Genomic DNA, 23,086 nt, shown 5'->3' with positions numbered 1-23,086 from the left:
TATCATGGAAATGCAAAATGACTGACTTTTTCTTTACCGCTTACATTTTTTTTTTTTTTTTATTGGTTTCCACATCATAAATATTCAAATGTCTTTTTGCCTTTATGTCTCAACTGTTTGAAAATCCTAGCTGATTCTTTTTGTCATTTTAGGGCCATTACGGTTTGTCATCATACACAAAGGGTGTATTTACTACTTCAAGACAAGCACCTCTGATTCTCCACAGGGGGCGTTTTCTTTAAATGGGTACAACAGGTCAGTTGGGTGAATAGTTGTCCTGTGAATTACAAAGATTCCCAATGTTTGAATTATTTTTTTTTAAGTACTCGATTTTTACAAAGTCAATCTTGTTCCCCCATGTTTTAGTAAAAGCACTTCATTAAATAGACAGTATCTCCTATATTATAGCTGTTGTATGTCATTGATGTTTACTTTTCAGCCATTTTACACAAGCAGTGCCAGCAATGAGCTGCATGTAGTCAGTGTTTCCTTCAGTTATGATACTTACATTATTACATAGTTTTTTCACCCATCCATAAACATATGGAGAAAGGATTCCATTACCTTTACCAGCATCACTAAACTGAGGCCTGTAAAAGTGCTGAATAGCGAATAACTAGTAGCTTTCATACAATGTAGCATAGAGCTGCTGTTTCATCACTCACCAAACAGGAACAGTAAAATTACTTTGATAACATTCATGTGTAAGCCAGTGAAGTCCAACCTATGTCTTCTATACAAGAGATGGTGACACAAAAGGGAAGTGAAAATGGCGTTATTCACGTCAAATGTATAGGTTGCATTGAATTACAGTAATCCGTCACCCAGAGTAAGGGCGCATATATATATATATATATGCAGATAAATAAATTATACACAACTGTAACAATTACTATATTCACACAGTTATAGTTTTGAGATTCAGCTTTTATTAGGGAGCTCCCCTAAATCCTGTGTTTAGAATGATACAGGGTATTAATGCTTGAGGCAGGGTAGCCATCTGTCGTGTGGGTGCGTGCATTCGCTACAGTGCATAGAACACATTCAACACAGTGTAAGAAAGTTTTATATAAACTAACATTGCTGAAGAGATTGATCATGGTAGATAAACTGTTATGGCAGCTAATATATATTTATTATACTGTGGTTATGTTTATGTTAATCCAGTTGCTGTAGAACAAAGTTGTGCTTTGTGAACCAGCAAGAAACAATTAGTTATGTGTATTGCGATTGCTATGACATCCTCTTATGAAAATGTAATATATTTTCTAATATATTAATCTCAATATATTATCATATATTTCATAATGTATGTGTTGTAATATATTTAATATATTTTGCTAGTGATGGGACTGAAGTTTCAGCTGATTCGACACCACATGAACCAACTGAGGCAACAATATTATAAAGCAAAGGTTCATGTGGTTCATTTGAACCGCTAGGTCGTGTGACCCATGAATGGAGTTTAGCAGTAGCTAATAGGAAGGAAACTAATTTTTTTTACCCAATACGTATTCTTTTTGTCCAGTGCTCACAGTGTGTTGATTTTTTTAAATCAAGATGCTGCTTTTTTATATTTCATAAACATTATCATATTTTTTCCAATTAACAACATACAAAAAATCATTAAGTATGTACATACAGAGCTCTTTATGGACATTGTTGGTAAAAAAAAAATCCTCTGATCTATTATAAGCGTATAAATGATACAGAGTACACCATTTCTTTAAAAATGGAAATGGCAGGGATTCAAACCCACTATTGTCCACCTCTCTACTTTATAGCTAAAGCTACATGCACCACTGAAGAGTCTGCTTGTAAACATGAATCAAAATATCCCACAATCACGCCATCTTACACACTACGGTTGCTGAAGTCTCACCAAATTACTCTGTCATTTCGAGCAACAAGAGATTTTTTGATTGGACAACACTTTCATATTTCTAGTATAATTATTAAAGAAGGTTTTATTGGTTAAATCGTATGTATGGTTGACATGTAAAATAAATATGTCAGACAATTTTGAAAAAAACAGCCAAGCTGTCTTTAGAAAAGGCACTGAAATGTTCCTTTACGCAGAAATGATTGTCTAAATTATAGATGCCCAATTAACCAAATTAAAAATGAGATTGCTTGATATTGTATGTCAAAAGTGTATGAAATGTCATTATATAACACATTGCCTTCTCTGAGCATTAGTGCAATTGTCCACCTTACTAAATGCCTGCTCTCTGGAGATAGGAGGCTGTCTTTACTTTCAATGTATTTAGTTGTGCAGATCTACCAAGAGATGACACTGAACAGCATAAAGCACTTTGTGTGCTTCGGCTCAGTGAATCTTTGTTGCGAACCAAATGATTCAGAGGGTTCAGTGGTTCAGGAGGCTTCATTATATTTCACCATATACAAATTATTGCCGTTTTCATATATTTTAGTTTGGAAAAATATATTGTGAAATATAAGGTAATATATTGTTTTACATATATTTATATCTGTACTTTATCTAGTGAAATATAGTAATAAATGTTTTGTAATATATTGTTAAATATATGCAGATGTACAGGATTGATATACTTACAATATATTGTAAGTACAATATATAATTTATATGTATACTGTAGCAAAGGGTGCTTTAAAAGCACCATTGTTGGGTTATACCCAGGAATGAGACACACACTAGATTTACTAACTGCAGGAACGAGATCCTACCACTGCTGACGGTGACAAAACATAAATTCAGGAACACTTAATAACACATAAAACTTCCCAAAAAAACACTTGATACGACACAACAATAACACAAATTTACAGAAATTTAAAAGACAATAGACATTTTCTCTATAACCCTGCAGCCCCAGCGTCCATTGAGCCTATATATGGAAATGAGCTACTTGCTACTGTTACTGATAATTGTTTTTTTTTTTTCATCGTATATTTAAATCAAGAAGAACATGCATAGGGAATTAAGGCATATAAATTGGGATTAGACATAAAACCGAGGTCCTATTGTAAATGACTCTACAGTAGCAGTTGCTAATGCTTAGTCACTCAATAGCCTTTGTAAGTCGCTTTGGATAAAAGCATCTGCTAAATGACTAATAATAATAATAATAATAATAATAATAATAATAATAATAATAATAATAATAATAATAAATTGAAGGTAAGAAATTAAATTATTTCTCTACGATGTCTATCCTCTTTCCATTTCAAGGCTCCTCTCTAGGGACAATATGTAAAATATATTAATAAAATATAAAAACCTGAATGATCTTAATGTTAAAGTATAAACAATATATTCTATATTCATACAAATATATATGGTCTAATGTTAAAGTATAATCTAGATTTTTTAATCATGTCAGTGCAATAATAAAATTTTGTACTACGTATCTTTATATATACCGATGCACAAAAGAAACGCAACACTCAGGTCTAATTGATTTAATCTAATATTGTAAACATAGACAGTGGCACTGTAACAATTTTTAAGGTGGGGGTGCTGAAAGCCATTTAACAAAATCACAAAAATATAAACAAAAATACAGATCAAAGAATCGTAAGTTTTTAGTATGAAACGTGACACGCTGTTGAAATGAAAACATTACAAAATTAGTATCGGGTATGACCTCCCTGAGCATTAATACAATCCTGGCAGCGTTGACATATAGACCTGATCAACCTCTGGATAGACTGCTGTGGGATGTTCTGCCATTCTTCCTGTGCAGCTGCAGCCATCTGGTGAAGGTTGGTTGGTCGTGGTTGTCTCCTGTGGATGGCACTGGCGATTTGGTCCCACAGATGTTCTGTTGGACTCAGGTCAGGAGAAAAAGCTGGCCACAGCAAGACTTCGACATTGTTTTCTTGAAGTCATGCAATTGTAATCCTAGCACTGTGTGGTCTCGCATCGTCCTGCTGGAAAAGTCGGCACTTCCGGATTGGCTTGCAGGAATGGAAAAACTGTTGCCTAAAGGACTTTGTCAATGTATCGCTGAGCAGTAGGGTTGACTTCAATCTGCATCAAAGGCGTTCTTGCGTTAAAGGAGATTCCTCCCCACATCATTACACTTTCACCACACCACCGGTTGGCTTGAACAATGCAACAGTTAACATAACGGTCCTGGGCCGGTGCGGTGACCCTCTGCCTTCCAGGATGTAGCCTGTCCCTCACAGAGCCAGTTCCCTGGTTTCTCTGCACTAGTCTGCTGATTGTTGAAGTAGAACGTCTCATTCTCCGGGCAACTTCTCTCACAGACAGGCCACCTTCAATTGTGCCGATAGCAACCAGGCGATCTTCATTACTTAAGCGGGACATGGTCATATCTTTCACTGTTCTTGCGTTAATTTAAATCATGTCTTTTCAAATGGCTATTTATACAGATTCTTGATCAACTAATTTTTTGGCAATATAGTAAATTTATATTCGTTGAAATAACCTTTGAACTAACACAGTGTTTGCTTTTTGAATATGAAAATAACTTTTTAATTATACCCTGAAATGATCATTTAGTTTACAAATAAAATCTTTTTCCAACTGCATGTTGCGATCTGTGGTACTTATAATTGCAGGTTAAATAGTCAGAACCTTTTCTAGTGGTTTACTTTCTACATGAAAAAAAAAAGAAAATGAAAGCATGCCGCACCTAAGGAGAACATTTGAGAGGTTTATTATCTTACCAAGCATTGCAAAAACATGAAAAAGCATTTTTATTGGTTTAAGGGCTTTTGGTTGTGTGTCATTCATTGATCATAGATAGTACTCATATCTTTGCTTATTTTCTAATTATATTGAGATTATAGTGTTATTATTCTACTTCATAAATCAGCTTGATAAATTCCAGCAATGTAAATAGCAGCTGTAAAATTGTGCAGCTGGGTCTGGTCACAGCTGTTCATTGTACATTTTATATTTTAAAGGCAACATTTGTTTTAATATTTAAAATTGGTTTATTATCTCATTTGATGGTAGGTTGTTGTAGGTATTAAGCAGTGCATCTAATGAAGTGCTTATCAGCATAATTATCTAACCATTCTCAGAAATCAAATGTGATAATTTACAAAAAAAAAAAAATAGGGTTTATAAATGGACTTCTTTGCATTTGACTGCATTGTTCTTTTATGTCAATTGTTTATTTTATTTTTAAAAGACTACAAAGTGTTAGGACGGTAAGCCCCATCACTGTAAAAACAAGCCCATCTCAAAACCAAGCAGAGGAACTATAGCATATAATATGGAACAGGCCTCTTCAATATGTGTAATTGAACAGGCATTTGGTTATTATAAATTAGGTTATGCTGGCTAAATAAATCAGAAAGTCCCAATATGGTCTGTAAAATCTATGTTGCAACCTATAGGAGGGATAGGCTACTAATACTTAGGTATAGGGGTTGGTCCATTTGAAGAACGTACTAATATTGTCAGTGGAACTAATAATCTGTATTCCTAGTAATCTGTAAACTGTTACTCTATTCCTTTTTTTTAAATATGTTTTGCATTCAGTAATGAGCAAACTCAAACACAATGGATACATTACAGTGGAAGGTCACATATCCGACCGTCACATAACCGCCCTGATCAATTAACCGCCTTGCAAAATATATAATTATATAATTAAATAAATCTAAAAATTAGGCTACGAGAGTAATAGTAATGGTAGTGGCAGCAAGTGCAGCGTCCGCGATGGAAACAGAAAGAAAGCGTTATAGCAATCAGCCTTTTGGTGTGTTCCCCTTTAAGAGAGACAGGCTGTGTACATGTGTCAGTCAGCTGTGTGTAACAGTGACGTTTCAATATACCTGTTGAGAAAGCTTTGTGCTTTACTCTTTTTTGTGCAATGTGTTTATATGATGGACGCATGGTTGCAGATATTGACAGTGTGTTGTTGTAGCTTTTAAATGCATTCAAATTAAACAAAGCAAGCTTCATAAACGCAATGCTTACCAGCCGTTTGTTTAAAATAGCTGTATCAATATTCAAACCGAGCCGATAATCAGCTGTTAGCAATATCAAGAAAGAATGCAAAGTACCATGACAGAGATATTAAGAAAGCATTTACCGTTTGTTTTATACATTTTTTAAAAGCTTTGCGTGGAGATGGCTTATAGTAAACCGTATAGCAACACTGTATATTGTAGCCTAATTAATCTTGCTTATGTTTGCTTACTTTTAAGGCAAATAATTTCCCCATGTTTAAAACAGTTTGAGTGTTGTTTTTGTTCACTAACCTATTTTTGCATTTGTAAATTTTCTATAGAAGTTCGTAAATCTGCCTATACCCCATCCACAGGGGTCAGATATATACTTTCTTCATTTTTGCTATCTACAGAATATTATGTATTTTTATTTTAATAAAATGTTTTTATTTAGTTTGTCCAATTATTATTTTTCACACAATTTTCTCCCAATTGTAAATGCTCAATTACTTTCCCCCTCACCAGCAGCAATTCCCCACGTGGCTTAGGAGACCTGAAGGTTCAGTGGGCATCGTCCGATCCCACGAACAAGCCAGCTTCCTTTTTCACTCAGGAACTCAGTGGAAGAAGGTCTAGAATATGGCCTACAATTATTATGTATATAGTGCTGCTAGAATCCATAGGGCTATGAATTTTTGTTATTGCTAAACAGAATCGTCTTTCATACCGGTTTCATGGCCTGACAGTTTTTGCTTCCAGCTTTGAACATGTCCAGACACACACATCTCTGGTATTTATTTTAAGGGCCAGTTTTTTAGCTTATTAACTGTTAATTGAGCTAAGTTATACAGTAAGATCTTTATAAACTAATGTAACAAGCAGTCTTGTGTGATGCACTGCCGCTAAGGATTCTGTTCCCTAAGCCTTATTTTTGCTCACATAGTAGATGGCCTTGGAACAAATTCAGAAACTCATGCAAAACGGAGGCTTCAAGACTGATTTTTTTATTTTTTTTTGGTTTATAGTAGCAGTGATTTTACACAGGAATGCCCCTGTGTCTTATAAAGAGTCCTGTTTTAAAGCAGCAACAGCCAAGGCTGCGCAAGTCGCAGAACGGGGCATTCCTGACGTGCAGGCTGTGGACCCTCTGGACATGCAAGCTCTCATGGCTCCTCCCCTGTTGGCACCGGAGACAGCAATGGCTCCTCCCCTGTTGGCACTAGAGATGGCAGTGGCTTCTCCCTCCCTGGTCTATGGGCAGGCAGTTCCTCCCTCTCTGGCACTGGAGACGGCAGTGGCTTCTCCCTTCCTGGTCTATGGGTAGGCAGCTCCTCCCTCTCTGGCACTGGAGATGGCAGCACAGTGTATAGTGCCCGAGCTCTCCATAGGTGAGGCACCAACCCTGGTCCTCCAGGCCCACAAGGAAAGCGTCCAAACCACTGTCGCAGTTGGCTGGGAGACAGAGGGGACCATCTCTGGCTTTCGGGACAGGAGCTGGTCTTGTGCTTGGAGCTTTCAGGAGAAGCCACTCACTGGGGGACTCAACATGATCCCTGTAGTATGCCTCCATGAAGCAGGGGTCTTCGTAGGGGCACTCTTCCTTGAGGTGCCCAAACCACCCACAGGCTTTGCACCACAGAGCTGCTTCAGCTTCCTGTCACCTTTGCTCATCATGCCAGTATTGATTCAAGTCCATGATGATTTTTTTTTTCTTTTTTTGCTTTGAGTCTCTAGGGGGCACTATCCCAAGGCTGACACCAAATGTAACATGAGGCTAGAAACTGCAGTTACAAGCGCTGTTGGTTGGGAATTCACCTTCACTGCAGACTTCCAAACACAGTATACACACAGTTCCAAACTCAGGTCACACTCACCTACACACCAACCCCCCAAACAAATAATTTTCTTCCCCTTAAATACTATGTGGCGAGAGCCTAATTAACCATTAATCATTCAATTAAGGCTCCAACCAACCCCCTCCCTGCCAAAGTTACATTTCCAACACACACAAATATACAATTTACCTTTAGGGCTTTCGCCCTGCCACAGTGATTATAAACAATAGCCAAAAAAAAAACAACAAAACAACAACAAATGGCAAAAGTGTATAATAAGTCATTATTTCTAATCATATTCTATAATAGTTAATAGCACAATTAATACAATGTTTAAGGGTTGTATTTAGATTACTTAAAACTGATAAATATGACAATTATGTGTGGTATGCAAATGCACTGTATTTGCTGATGTTAATACTCTAAGGGAAAAATTAGTTGATCCTACATAAATGCTGTAACCCCGTAAAAAATAGGCATCAGCTGTGTGGGGATAAACCAAACTGCACCCAATCTCTAGAGACTTATTAGATACAGCCCATGTCTTCAGACCCCTAATCTGCACAGCTAACACTAACTAGGCATTTAAAACCAGTACAAATTTGAAAAACTGACAAACTGACTTTTCTCTTGCTATAACATGCATTTACCAAAGTTAACACTTTGTTTTTACCATGATATACTGTCGTTAAGTTAACACCACTACTGTAGATTTATTGAAGTACATATATTTGTGAACTTGATAGTAAAGAGCTATAGTAACTACTAAAAGAGCTATGCAAAATAATAATGAAATGAATAAATGCAGTACAATAATTAAAGTGCTGTATATCACAGTTAAAAGAAAACAGTTTATTATGTTTTTTACCCCATTTTATGTAGTAAGGCTTTTGTACCACATTAATTCTCCTTGTGGTTTCACAGTTAGCTGACCAATTTAAAACAAACTCTTGTCTCCTTTGATTCGTATCACATGTTTTTTTGAAGTAAAGGTCAATGACGTATGTGCAGCCCAGCAGCGTTCTGCAGAAATTGATTGTAGCATGAAAGATTGGTTCACCAGCATTGCAAATAACTTTTTCAAAACTTCACAGTAAAATATAGCCGTTGCCGTATCATGTGGTTTGACAAACATCACAACATATTGTACAGTCTTTTAGTAGTGCCTTTAGAAGTCATTTAGGCCATATAAGTGCCATTTGGAGTTCAATGCAAGATATTTTGGAATGTTTGGAAAAGTACAGAATTTAGCCACCATTTAAAAAACTGACAGTGAGACATTTGTTCTTGTTTTTTTTTTATTTCCTGTTTGACAGGGTAGTGAGGGCGGCAGAAGAGACAACATCAAGTAATGTCTTCCCTTTCAAAATTGTGCACTTCAGCAAAAAACACAGAACGTGGTACTTCTCAGCAGCGTGTGAGGAGGAAAGAAAGGTGAAAACAATCTCTCTGACTCAATTCACTTCTTTCAAATCACTTGTTACATCCTAGACAAATTAAGGAAAAGCATGATTCACACGTAATAGTTTCATAATGACTGTGGAGTTTGACATAATGAAACATTGTGAGGATTTTCCAATTGTTTTGTACATGTTGTTGGCTGGCATCATTTGGTTTAATTGTATTTGTAAGGTAAACTTATTGAAACTCAGTCAAGTAGACACTTTTCAGCCTAGTTCAGTGTTATTTATTTATTTTTGTAAATGGCCAATACTAAACAGAGATACATATGGTTTAATAAAAGCCACATATGATAATATACAATGTACTGCATATCATCAACCACCCCTTAATGAGCAGTGAAAGCTTAGGCTTGTGTTGTATATTTTCTCTACAGCATAAATAATAATTTATATATTTATATACAGTGAATTCTCATTTAAACAAAATAGAATAATGTTGCTGCATCATACAGAAAAAGAAAGATGGTGCTGCAGATTTCAACATTACCACAAATACATTCTCCACCATTACGAAAAAAACAGGATACAATAATACAAGCCTATGAACAGCAAACTGTGGATGCAAGTCATCAGCGTTATCGATTTGATCAATGCCTGATGTTGAGGATGTCTTTAGTGGATTAAAAATGCCACTGTTCAGAATGAGACTTACAGATTGCAAGTGCAGTTCATTTGCAATGTATATGTTTTAAAAGTTCACTTCCAGCTGTATTGTTAATACAGTGCACAATATACTGTTAAATTGTTGTTGGCCCACAATTGTTCTATAGTAAATTTGATTTCAGTGTTACTGTAACTTCAATAAAAACTGTCACTATGCATTTGGCTTAGACTCAAATCATAGACTGATAATACGAATTACTGATAGTACACTTTTTTTTTTTGCTGGTCCTTTGAAATTCATATTACCGAAAATTGACTGTATTGTTTATAACGCAGTAGTATTATACAATGTAACTATCACTGACAATTTACCCTGTGAAGTATAAAGTGTAATCCTATATTGGTTAACCTTCATAAAAACTAAACAGATTCAGAAAAAAAGCACAACATGTGGTATAAAAGTATAAGATATTTTAAAGCAATCACTATTTTGAATTTTTTGCATTTCTTTTTTTGCAGAAATGGATGTTATGTTTGAGAAAAGAAATTGACTATTACTATGCAAAAAGGGACTATCAGGCTCAGCAAAGGTATGGAGACTTCTTAAATATTTAATTTAATTTAACTCATGTTCATCTCTTCAACTGTAACTGTTCAGAAGTTATCCTGTTTATAATTACAGCTGAATATATTATATTTACATTATATTGCAGATTTATTTTATACTTGCTGCATCCTTTATTGCAGTGCACAGTAGTAAAATATCAGCAAGAGTAGTGATAAAGGTAAAACAATATAAGCAAGCCAAAAGCAATGACACCATAGTAACCGGTTATATGGGTCACAAGAGGAAGTGACGATGGCAGGATTTCCATGGAAAAAAAGTCTCACCAAAGAGAGTCTATATATACCAACATACTCCACCTTTACTTCCGTCACGCTGCGCGCAGAGGGTTATGGGATATTATGGCAGTGTGCCCCGCCCATGTGTGTTATGTGTTGTGTTTCGTGTGGTGTGATAATGTTGGTCTATAGGTATTGGTACACTGGATATAAATGGGTCTGTGTTACACAGGTGCTTTAAAATATATAGTTGTAAGGGGGAGGGCCGAGCACCCAAAGCTCCCACCTCCAGCACCAGGGGGAGAGCAGCAGGCACTAACTCTGCCTCCACTGCCAGAGGGAGAGCAGCAGGAGCTGCCTCTGCTTCCACCACAAGAGGGAGACTCCTTGCAGCTCCCACAACCACCACAAGAGGGATACTACCTGCAGCACCCACCTCCACCAAAAGAGAAAGGACCAGGATGTGATGCTGACATTCCTCAGCAGCCACAGCATAGGCCAACAGCCCATCTGCAGCAGCCACAAAGAGGGCCAGCACCGCTGCAGCTACTGTCACAGACAACCCTAGCACCATGACTGGTCTTGACTCCATCACCAGCGGGAGGAGTGGAGCTCCCGCGGCCGCCTTCTGGGCCAGGGGCTCCCCTCCTGGCTTCATACATCTGCTGACAGCCTCGTCGTTTGCAGCATTTCCGCTGCCAGTGGTGCAGCAGGAGAAAGAACTCATCCCAAATGCTACATGATTAAATGTATGTGTCTTTTTATTTTATTTTAAAGATATATTATTTATAATATAAGCAATACAATAGTTTTATTTGGGTGCTTGTGCTTATTTGGTAAAATTTATGAAAACTGCAATAAGCATACAGTATAACTGTATTCTCAGATGTCATAAACTATTTAAAAAAATGTGTATGTAGTTGAAGTGGAAATAAAGCATTAAAGCACCAAAATAAAAAAATGAATAAATAAAGCACGCCCCCACGTGTTGTTAAAACTGTTTAAATAACATACCTGTTTTTTTTGTTTTCTTAACATCCAGACAACTTTTTACACATAACTTTAAAGTCTGTTTTGAGTCAAAGCTCTTTTCAAAATATCTGCTCTAGCACACTGGGGTTTGAGATCTGTCCTCTAAATCAGTGGTTTACAACCCTGGTCCTGGGGACCCACGGTGTCTGCTGGTTTTCATTCCAGCTGAGGTCTCAATTACTTAACTGATAATTTTGTTTAATTAGACCTTTTTAATTGTTTTCAGCTCTTAAACAGTTGCATGTTTCAAGTTAGCTATAGCATTTTATAAGTAACTTGAATTCTGCAACTGTTAAGAGCTGAAAACAATTAAAAAGGTCTAATTAAGCAAATTATCATTTCAATTAAGGGTCTAGTTAAGTAATTGAGAGCTCAGTTGGAATGAAAAGCAGCAGGCACAGGGGGACCCCAGGACCTATGTTGAAAACCATCACTCTAAATCACTGCAGTAAGAGCGATTAAAAAAATAAAGAGATAAACATAACAAGTGCTTTGGCTTTTCTGTTCCTTACCACATCATGGATCGTAATTTTTTTTTTTTTTTTTTTTTTTTTTTTTTTTTTGCAGACCCCAGGCACTTTTATCCACACATATGTATATTACAGGACATCCAAGTTTAATGACAATTAACTTGTTTTGTCAACATGGAAATATACTGGGGAATGCATTTATTTTGACGTCTGTACCATTTATTTTAAATGATGTATTGGTAGTTTAAAATGGACTAGCCATATGCATCTCACAGGGATGAAGAAAAACTTTTTTGAAGACCACAGGGAGTCTATAGAAAGTCTACATCCCCTTGAACTTTTTTCACATTTTGTTGTGTCAGTGCTTCAGAGGTTCATGCATTTAAATGAGGGTTTTTCCCACTTATCTACACACCGTACTCCACACTTTTAAGGGGAAAGGTTTTTTTTGAGAAAAAAAATTAAATACAAAACTGAAAGATCATAATTGGATAAGTCTCCACCCTCCTGAGTTAATACTTGGTGGAAGCACCTTTGGCAGCAATTACAGCTGTGAGTCTGTTGGGATAGGTCTCTACTAACTTTGCATGCTTGGCAATATTTGACCATTCTTTACAAAACTGTTCAAGCTCTGTCAAGTTCCTTGCCACAAATTTTCAGTTGGATTTAGGTCAGGGCTCTGACTGGGCCACTCAAGGACAATTGCCTTTTTGTTCCATAGCCACTCCAGTGTAGCTTTGGCTGTGTGCTTTTGGTTGTTGTCATGCTGAAAGGTGAACTTCAGTCCCAGTTTCAGCTTTCTTGCGGCAGAAGGTTTTCCTCAAGGATTTTTGTGTACATTGCTCCATTCATTTTCCCTTCTATCCTGACAAGTGCCCCAGTCCGTGCTGATGAGAAACATCCCCATAAAATGAAGCTGCCACCACCATGCTTCACAGTAGGGATGGTGTTCTTTGGGTGATGCACTGGGTTGGGTTTGTGCCAAACATAATGCTTTACATTTAGGCTAAAAAGTTCCATTTTAGTTTTGTCAGACCACAAAACTTTTTTGCCACATAGCTACAGAATGTCCTGAATGTTTTGTTGCATACTTCAAATGGGATTCAAGTGGGCTTTCTTGAGTAATGGCTTCCTTCTTCCTTCTACTATACAGGCCAGATTTGTGGAGCACTTGAGATATTGTTGTCACATGTACAGTTTGACAAGTCTTGGCCTTGCAAAGTTGCCATTGGCCTCTCAGTAGCCTCTGATCAGTCTCCTTCTTGCTCGGTCATCTAGTTTGGAGGGACGGCCTGATCTAGGCAGGGTCTTGGTGGTGCCACACACCATTCACTTCTAAATAATCGTCTTGACCGTGGTCCAAGGGATATTCAAGGCCTTTGATATTTTTTTATGCCCATCCCCTGATATGTGCCTTTCAATAACTTTGTCCCGTATTTCTTTTGAAAGTGCCTATGTGCTCATGGTTGAGTCTGAAATGCACTGCCCAGCAGAGGGAACCGACAGGAACTGCTGAATTTATCCTGAAATCATGTGAATCACTACAATTTAACACAGGTGGAGGCCACTTAACTTGGTGGGTGAATTTGAAGACGATTGGTTACATCTGAGCTAATTTAGGATTACTATTACAAGAGAGGTGGACACTTATCTAAATATTCTCTATTATCTGGATCTCTCTCAGGCGAATGGCATTTTAGGCCTGGACCATGTAAATTGTGGCCATCTTTTGGTCTGTCAAGCCACTACTTGGAACCTTTCTTTCAATTCTAGACATTGCAGAAATACATATCACAAGAGTGCAGTAGGTTATATAACGTAAAGTAGAAGAAGGATACATTGATACAAGTACCATGATTTGCACTTACCTAATCTCAGTATGAAATGTATGTATAATAGATGGAATCGTTTCGCGTGGCATGTTTGGTTAGATCATTGTCCCAGCTTCACTCATTGTCACACCCTGGTTGATGACATGGTCAGCACTTGTTTCCCATATTTCATTTGAGACAGAGGTATGCTGAAGTCTCATTCGTCTTGGCTCTCTCTGCTGTCGACACCCATCATTTCAGATACACAATGGCATCAACCTGAAGCTGTCCTGTGTCAATAGAAACAGCTTTTCTTTTTATATAGGCCTCCTATACATGATTCCAATGTAGTACTGATTGGGTTTCCAGGTGTGGAACATTTGTTTCAGTAAATGAATGCTGATTGTTGGCAATTGCACAAGGTACTTGCATTTTGAAAACAAGATGTATTAGGAATAAATTTGTGTTCACACAATTAGAAGGTTTGTTCAAAGTTTTGCTCTGGGCGTGTTTATGAGGGAAAAGTTTTGCAATAGATATGTATCTTACATATTTTAATATTTGTGTGAAGTGTTTTGACTAAATGTATTTTACCATTTGAGAAAAAACTGTAATTCAAAATATGTATATGTGTTTACTGAAATATTTCAAAAGACCATTTGCATTGTATTTAGGATGATGGGTTAAATGCAATATAACTTTGTGTTTGATTTATTGATGTGAGTATTATGTTTTGCAAGGCATGTAAATAGATTTGACATATTCACTTAATTTTGCAAATGTGTGGTAATTTTTGAAAATGTGAAGTGTTTTGGTATTTGAGTGTAATAAATGTTTTGATAATTGTTTTAGGAGTGTAGGTAGTTCCAAAACAAAACTTCAACGGAATTAGTTATAGTAGTGCCAGCCTATTGGCACAATTTTTGTAAAGCACACATTAATAAATCTCTTTTGTTCTGTGAGGGAATCTTAAGGAAAGCAAACTCCTTTTTTAATGCGGTGCACATTTAATTTATAATATGTAAATTCTTAAGATGCGTGACAGCAGAAATATTAGCATAGCCTGTCCACAATTACCACTGGCACAGCACATTTAAAAGTTGTTATAAACCTGTGTCAAAATAAGAAAGGACAGGATCGAGTTTATATTTATTAGGAATAATAGTGCTACTATCATAGTTTGCTATTTTTGTCGTAAACTTTGTTGACTGGTTCCCTAGCCTTTACTGTATATATTAGATGTATGTGATAACACTAGTGTAAATAAAGCATATTCCACAGGTTTCACTGAAAGGTAAGATGTTTAGATGTAGGCACAAGATTCAAGGGTAAGGGGAGCAGAGAGAATGTAATTGCTGAAGAAACGCGTACAGAGGGTAATATAGCCATTCTACAGTGCAGAACAAGTCCTGTGATTAAGGTAACTGTTAGGTGTGGAACTTCTCAAGCCTTTAGTCTTATTTGCCCTCTAAAAGGGGGAGATACATAACTTTTTGTGTATCCAGCTAGTATAATGGCACCCTCTCCTTGGCCCATGAACCACCAGAGCAAGCCTATTACTCTTCTCATTGAAACAATGAAATTGCAATTGTTTCCCTTCCTCTATGGCTGAGGAAAGAGGCCAAATCTAGTGTGCAACTTCCTCTTTCTTTGATGCAGCCCAATGAGGTGCAGCTTCCTCTTTCTTTGATGCAGCCAAATGAAGTGCAGCTAAATTTGATATACAAAGTTATGTGAAATGAATTATGTTAACTCTGCTAAAATAACCCCAAAAACCATCAGTTATATTTATCACAGTTTTGTTTTGTTACTTTGTAATAAGATAGCCACCCAATAACTATAAAAAATAAGCCTAGGGATTGTTAGATTTTTCACACATACTCTTTGTATTGATATATATGCTCTGAGCACACTTTTAAACTCAGGGGAGACGTTCAAGGAGGACATGTTTTAAACTCCTGTAGTGGTTTTGTTTGTGGACTGGGCTTGCAACATATCCAGATTACTTTTTAATAATCAACAGAACACAGACTCATTTAATTAAGTTTTAACGAATCAGAACAGTACAAGTGCTCTTTTGGTTTATTAAATGCTTTAAATGGATCAAGCAGTTACAAGCTACTTTGGATCCCTGCTAATAGGCAGCCTGGACGTTTCCCAGTGCCTTTACAGGTTTAACAGCATTAGTACTTCAATACAGTAATATGAATATGGTATCATATATTTAGCTCTTAGGCTATAAAATGCAAAAAGCTAAAAATGGCACTGCTAAATTTTAGAACATTCAATCTATATAACAAAGTTTATTTTTAAATATTGTTCTGCCTAAAAAAGGGTTACCCTTTTGTTTTTGCTAATTTGCAATTCCTGCTTTTTTCAAGGTTACAGGCTTCCACGTGTAATAGTCTGGCCGGCCTCCAAGGGTGTATGTGCACAAATAACGAAGGCACATAGACAAGCTTTTGTCTAACAGCAAGATTTGTTCAGTTTTCTTAGTCATTGTAACCTGTTCATAATTTGCTACAATATTATTTATACTTGTTTTATAGTCTTTAAAAACAGTACAATTATTACAATATTCTGAAATATTCTTTCATTTTTAACGTAATATGTTCTTTCAACAATAATACTGTTATTTGTATAACAGTTTAACTTTAAATGATTTTATAACATGTATTTCTAATTCAGTTATTTCAGTATAACAGTTGCTAATATTATTTTACTGAATCAAGTCTGACCCTGTTCTATGTTCATACAAAATCCAGTTCAAGCTGGTTTTAATACATCCTGGCCTTTTGCCAGTTTGTTTGGTGTTGATTAGTATGAGACACTATCATAAGCATTTTCTAATACAAACACATTTTAACTGAATCTGGGTCCATCAAAGAACCGCACACCCTTGCAACCGAGGCCTTCCATGCAAAAGAATCTAATGACTTATAGCGCAAAAGGGACGTGCCAGAACCATCTGTGACAGGATAGTAAGATGCAATACTCTAACATGTAACAATGAGCAACCTTCTGAAGAAGCCTTTTAATATTATTAATATGTTAACAAAACAAATAAAGCATGTTCATTTTGCTTATCCCTTTTTCTTAGTGTTTCAGGTTTTGACTCAGAAAGCTTTTATGGCTCTGTTGAACGGCTTATTGACATAACATATACACCTGAAGCATCTGACAATGGCGGTAAGAATAACATCCTGAAGATGTGTCATTTTTGAAAAACAACATTTTAATTACTTACCCGTAAAATTAAAAAGGCAGTATTGATGGTGGCAGTTTCTTTATTCCAATTTCTATCAGATGGCATGTCCAAACAAATCCACCACTTGAAATTGAAAGCTGTGTTTCATAAAAAGCTGTTCTTTCTTCTGGAGCCAAGTGCACATAAAGTATTAAAGGTAGAATACATAGAGTTTACAAAATGAAAAGATGACTGGTGTTTGAAAAGAAACTGATGTTTTCTTTTTCATTACATGGAAGCTTGTATGGCAGCTTGCATGTCTCACGTTAAGATGCAAACAGTCCTTTTGGGGAACTAACTAGAAGCATGTTTTAATGGTTTTTAGTTGCGAAAATATAGCTATCAACCATGCTGAGCTCAAACATTTTAAATAAGTTTCAAGGCTGTCATGAAAATGGAAAACAAGAAATGAAAACCAAATAACATGAATGATACATGGGTAAGAAAAATATACCATGTTATACACCCTATTTATGCTACATTTAGTCTTGTTTGATGTGAGCTGCTTTGTAACCAGTGCTGACATAAATACTGTAGCCTCAAAGCAGCAACCATTATCCTGCAAGTCTGTGCAGAAGTACAGAATTATATAGAACTGTGTGTGTCTGTACTGTGTGTATACATTCAGCATAAAACAATATTACGATTTTACATTGGTCTGTTCCTCCAAATTACAAAAATAATAGCCATTAGTCAACTGCACTGCTGTAAAAAAGTAAATACAATGAATCACATAAACTTGCATGTCAAACTAATCGCTTGTTTCGTTCTTTAGACTATGTAGAAGAGGAGGATGAAGGGGAAGAGGAAGATGAAGATTATTTGAAACCAGATGAATCAAAGGAAGCAAGTAGGCATTCATTCTAAACAAATCTCTCCATTTTGAAATGGAATACAGTATATGAACCAAAAACACCAGAAGCATGGTATTGTCAACAATATCCATGTGTACCAAGACCAGTGAATTAAAAAAATACAGGGGTTGTTCTTAGTGCTGATGTTTACATGGAAATGGCATTATACATTGCAGATACTGACAAGTGTGAACATGTGTGTGGTTGTGGAAGGGTGGTGGGTAATTCACTGACACGGGAGACAGACAGTTGGACTTGGCAACACCACACAGGTGCCCAGTTTTATTGTCAGGGGTGCTTTTTGGTTCTTTAGCCCGCAGAGGGCGCTGTTGGTCCATGGTCTGCTTACCTTCTATGGTAAACAGAACCACGGGAATACCAAGCAATGGTAAACAGTTCAGGGTGCAGGCGCACTCGCAGGAGCTTCAAACAATAATTCAAAAATAGAAAGCACAAAGAAACAGGGAAAATAAAACTAATAAAACTACAAAGAAAGGGTGGTGCACTTGGCAGCAATATCCTGGTCGCCGCTACTCGTGTGACCCGGACCACCGACCTACGCTACCGGCTAACTGGCCTGCTCGGTTACAATACTCCGGGGTCTGCCCAAGGGTTCCCCGCTCTCACTGTCTTGCCGTGAAACTCTCAGTTTCTTTTTTCTCCCGGCTGATTCTCGGTGCTGGACCAGCGCTTCCGCACTCTCGGCGCGTCTAAAAGGGCAGACCTGAGGAAACATTAGAGCATTATCTTATAGGGCTAACAATCTCCCCAAGACCCAACTCCCAGTCATTCAGAGAGAGGGAAAGTCCACAAAGCAAATTTCCCACCTCCCCATGTCAGTGCCATGACTCACAGGCGGTTGTTGGATGACTACTGCCCTCTTCCTGCAGCACTTTGAATACGCCAGCAGAGTCAGCACAGATCTCCCCCTGCTACAGTGGTCTAAAACAGTTTCTTATAGATTTATCTCAGATGTTTCAAACTTGCCTAAGTTACAACTCACAACTTAAATAAAAAACAAAAAGGCCTGCCATTTAAATACTATCAATCTTTGGAAACCCACCACACCTAATTACTTTTTTAAAATTTACTGGCGCATTTTGATTGGGCATTTGTTTGATCAGTCAATTCTGCTTAACCTGCTGTTACATTGAATATGGTTTCCCAGGGCAATTTTAGAGTGAACATCATTAAGTCTCTACATTAAACATCTTTTGTATTCTACAATACTGCTTATAGTTGGGCTGAGGCCCTGCAGGTGTAAATATTGGGCCAGATCTTCGAAAGGTTTGCGTAATCATAGTAGGCTACAATTAACAATTTAGGGGCGTATTTAGAATTAATTATTAATCTTTAAAAAATAAATAAATAAAAAATGACATAATGAAAAAATTCATTCCGGCGAAACTCAAAACCTTACAAACTGGGCTTAATCATGATGTTCAATTGGGTGAGTAGAATGAATAACATAACGTATTTCTGTGTATTGTGTATATAAAAATGCTTGATTGATGTTTACTTTGCAGTTGAATGAACTTGTTACATTTACAAAGTGCGCGTGGCTACCACAGTCTACTTTATCATGGACTAAATATATATATATATATATATATATAATTATATAATATATATATAGAATATATATATATTATATTATATATATTGGGAGTATCAAAACCTTTTTTAAAAATCAGCTGGCCTTTAAAGAAACCTATATAGTATTTCCTTGTGATACAATACTGTCCGTATTCAATAAAACAGTGGTGTTATCAGTACATTAATTTGAAATGTCAGCTTCTAGCTGTGGAGCCAGTTGTGTATTTGAATGGTCCTGTATGTATGTGTGTATGATATATTGTGTGGTCTCGTCTGCTGTCATATCAGTACACACTGTGGTGGCACCAATGATAGCAGCTTGTCGGTGTAATGCCATTATTAATGGTGACTGTCCATCATTCTGCATTCTCGCTTGGCTGTTGTGTGCAGTTGCTATATTGGTAGTGAATGCTCAGACGGTTTTGCGAGGCACAACAAGATTTGAGAATTGCTCAAAATACTGCTATATTCCAATGTCTTGCAAATGCTTTGTGCCATTTTGGAATATCTCTCATTTTGTGCCAAAGCACTACTTTTTGCAAGACACAAATTTAGCGAGGGGATTGCGTGAAGATTGAGGATCGGGCCAATTGTGTTTTTGTTTTGTTTGTATATAAAATGTTTCATTTGAAAGTTTTTCAAATAAAGTTTGTCTTAGATATGGCAGGGCTGGGAAGTTGGAATTACCTCCCTAACTGAATTCCATGTGCAGCAGGTGGCCAGGTGTTGATTAACTAATTGATTATAAATTAACCCTGGCCACATTCCATTTAAAAAGGAGCTGGAAAGCCAGTCCCAGGTTGTTCTTTGTCTCAGCAAGCTGGAGGTGAATTGGCTGGCAATCTTCACGACTGCGTACCCCCACCTACTGCACATGACCTGTAAAATCTGATAATAAAACCTGGACACCTGCAACGTTTCAACGCCAACCTCTTTTACACCGCTGTAAAACAAACAAAACAAAAAACATATAAAGTACTGCATACATATTATTCAGAGGAATCTTAGACATGTATTGATCCAAAAGTCCTTTACAGAACTTTATAGAAAGTAAAGAACTTTTACAGAATGTTACCCTATATAACCAAACAAATTATGTTATTGATATACAACTTTGTATACCTTTTTTTGTTTCAGATATTTTAATTCGACCTAATGTACCTCCTCCTGCTTACCCTCCACCTCCTGTTCCACTTAAATCTTACCGGCATGAAACCCCACCTCCTCAAAAAACCACAGGATTCAGGGCAATGCCCCCAAATCTTCCACCTGCTCCCAAGAAAAGTTTACCAGAGTTACAATTTCCCAGAAAGGAATCTCCACCATTTCCACCACACAAGAGAAGTGAATGTGAACTACCCAAGGAGGCAGCTGTGATTCTCAGCAAAGGCCACCCTCTACAGTTACCGTTTGCCTCCCATTTGAAGAAGCCAGCCACGGACACAAAAGAGGTGCCAGTCAAAAGCCCCACCCCAAGCAAATTTCCAAAGTGCAGGCCAATTTGCAGTGATCTTGAGAAAAAGCTATCTGTGAGCAACAAATCCTTACTTGATACTTTTCCGGAAGCAACACCATCACAAAACCCCAAGCTGATTGCCATGACTCTGGGGTGTGAGAAGCCTGGAATGTACAAACCCCCACTGATGCCCAAACCTCCGCCTGCTGAAGTGAAGCCAAAGCCAAAACATCATGGACAATCCTTACAGTAAGTAGTCCATCGGGTAAATATTGCAATACAATAATTAAGGGCATTATAAATATACAGTCAAAGAATCTGTTACCCAACCCAACTTAGCACAATCAGAATAGTGTTATTGATTTCAATGTGTACTTCTTCAAGTAAAAGTACACCCCAGGATTGCATTCTTTTATATATCTTTTTTTTTCTAAAAAAAGTTTTTAATCTATATCCATCTATGACGGGGTACACCACGTGCCATGTTTATTTTTGTATTATTTTAATATATTTTGTGCTAAAAACTAGGTATCTTTATTTTGTTGTTTTGCTTTGCAGGGAAGGAGTTAAAAACCTTCCCTGCCAGAAACACTCATGTAGAATTTACCAGTTTGAGGAGAGCCACATCAATATAAACAGCAGATGTGTGCTGAAAGGGTTAGTTTGTTTTTTTGTGTACTGTGAAGTTACGTGATGTGTTAGAAGGAGAACTGTCGGGAGTTAGTGTAGTTATTAAAAGCTTAATTTTTTTTTTTTTTTAAAGTAATGTGAGCAAAAATAAAGTAACTTCAAGTTCTTTGATGGAATACCCCGCACCCCTGCCAACTACATGGCAAGAGCCGCAGGGAAGCCTCCCTCCACGGTGAGTGTGGGCTCGAGGGTCAGCTCCCCCTACCACCTCTCGAGGGTCAGCTCCCCCTACCACCTCTCGAGGGTCAGCTCCCATCACCACCTCTCGAGGGTCAGCTCCCATCACCGCCTCTCGAGGGTCAGCTCCCATCACCGCCTCTCGAGGGTCAGCTCCCATCACCACCTCTCGAGGGTCAGCTCCCATCACCACCTCTCGAGGGTCAGCTCCCATCACCACCTCTCGAGGGTCAGCTCCCCCTACCACCTCTCGAGGGTCAGCTCCCCCTACCACCTCTCGAGGGTCAGCTCCCATCACCACCTCTCGAGGGTCAGCTCCCATCACCACATCTCGAGAGTCAGCTCCCATCACCACCTCTCGAGGGTCAGCTCCCATCACCACATCTCGAGAGTCAGCCCCCATCACCACCTCTTGAGGGTCAGCTCCCCTCACCATCTCTCGAGGGTCAGCTCCCATCACGACATCTCGAGGGTCAGCTCCCATCACCACCTCTCGAGGGTCAGCTCCCATCACCACCTCTCGAGGGTCAGCTCCCATCACCACCTCTCGAGGGTCAGCTCCCATCACCACCTCTCGAGGGTCAGCTCCCCCTACCACCTCTCGAGGGTCAGCTCCCATCTACCACCTCTCGAGGGTCAGCTCCCCCTACCACCTCTCGAGGGTCAGCCCCCATCACCACCTCTCGAGGGTCAGCCCCCATCACCACCTCTCGAGGGTCAGCCCCCATCACCACCTCTCGAGGGTCAGCCCCCCCCACCACCTCTCGAGGGTCAGCCCCCCCCACCACCTCTCGAGGGTCAGCCCCCACCACCACCTCTCGAGGGTCAGCCCCCACCACCACCTCTCGAGGGTCAGCCCCCACCACCACCTCTCGAGGGTCAGCCCCCATCACCACCTCTCGAGGGTCAGCCCCCACCACCACCTCTCGAGGGTCAGCCCCCATCACCACCTCTCGAGGGTCAGCCCCCACCACCACCTCTCGAGGGTCAGCCCCCATCACCACCTCTCGAGGGTCAGCCCCCACCACCACCTCTCGAGGGTCAGCCCCCACCACCACCTCTCGAGGGTCAGCTCCCCCCACCACCTCTCGAGGGT

At 38.3% G+C, this 23,086-nt stretch overlaps 1 protein-coding gene across 1 annotated transcript in view; it reads left to right on the top strand.

Annotated features, from left to right (window-relative positions):
• Window positions 1-23,086, top strand: part of LOC121319679 (SH3 domain-binding protein 2-like) — a 38,451-nt gene that overhangs the window by 4,063 nt on the left and 11,302 nt on the right. Inside the window, exons 3-8 of the mRNA XM_041257357.1 lie at window positions 153-255; window positions 9,065-9,182; window positions 10,334-10,404; window positions 17,071-17,159; window positions 17,993-18,067; window positions 20,805-21,372. Of these exons, the coding sequence (XP_041113291.1) occupies window positions 153-255; window positions 9,065-9,182; window positions 10,334-10,404; window positions 17,071-17,159; window positions 17,993-18,067; window positions 20,805-21,372 (1,024 nt within the window). The remainder of the gene's footprint in view (window positions 1-152; window positions 256-9,064; window positions 9,183-10,333; window positions 10,405-17,070; window positions 17,160-17,992; window positions 18,068-20,804; window positions 21,373-23,086) is intronic.

This window comes from Polyodon spathula, chromosome 1 (assembly GCF_017654505.1).
Source record: "Polyodon spathula isolate WHYD16114869_AA chromosome 1, ASM1765450v1, whole genome shotgun sequence".
NCBI lineage: Eukaryota > Metazoa > Chordata > Actinopteri > Acipenseriformes > Polyodontidae > Polyodon > Polyodon spathula.
The sequence above is the reverse complement of the archived record's forward strand: the minus strand, read 5'-3'. Positions and strand labels throughout refer to the sequence as shown.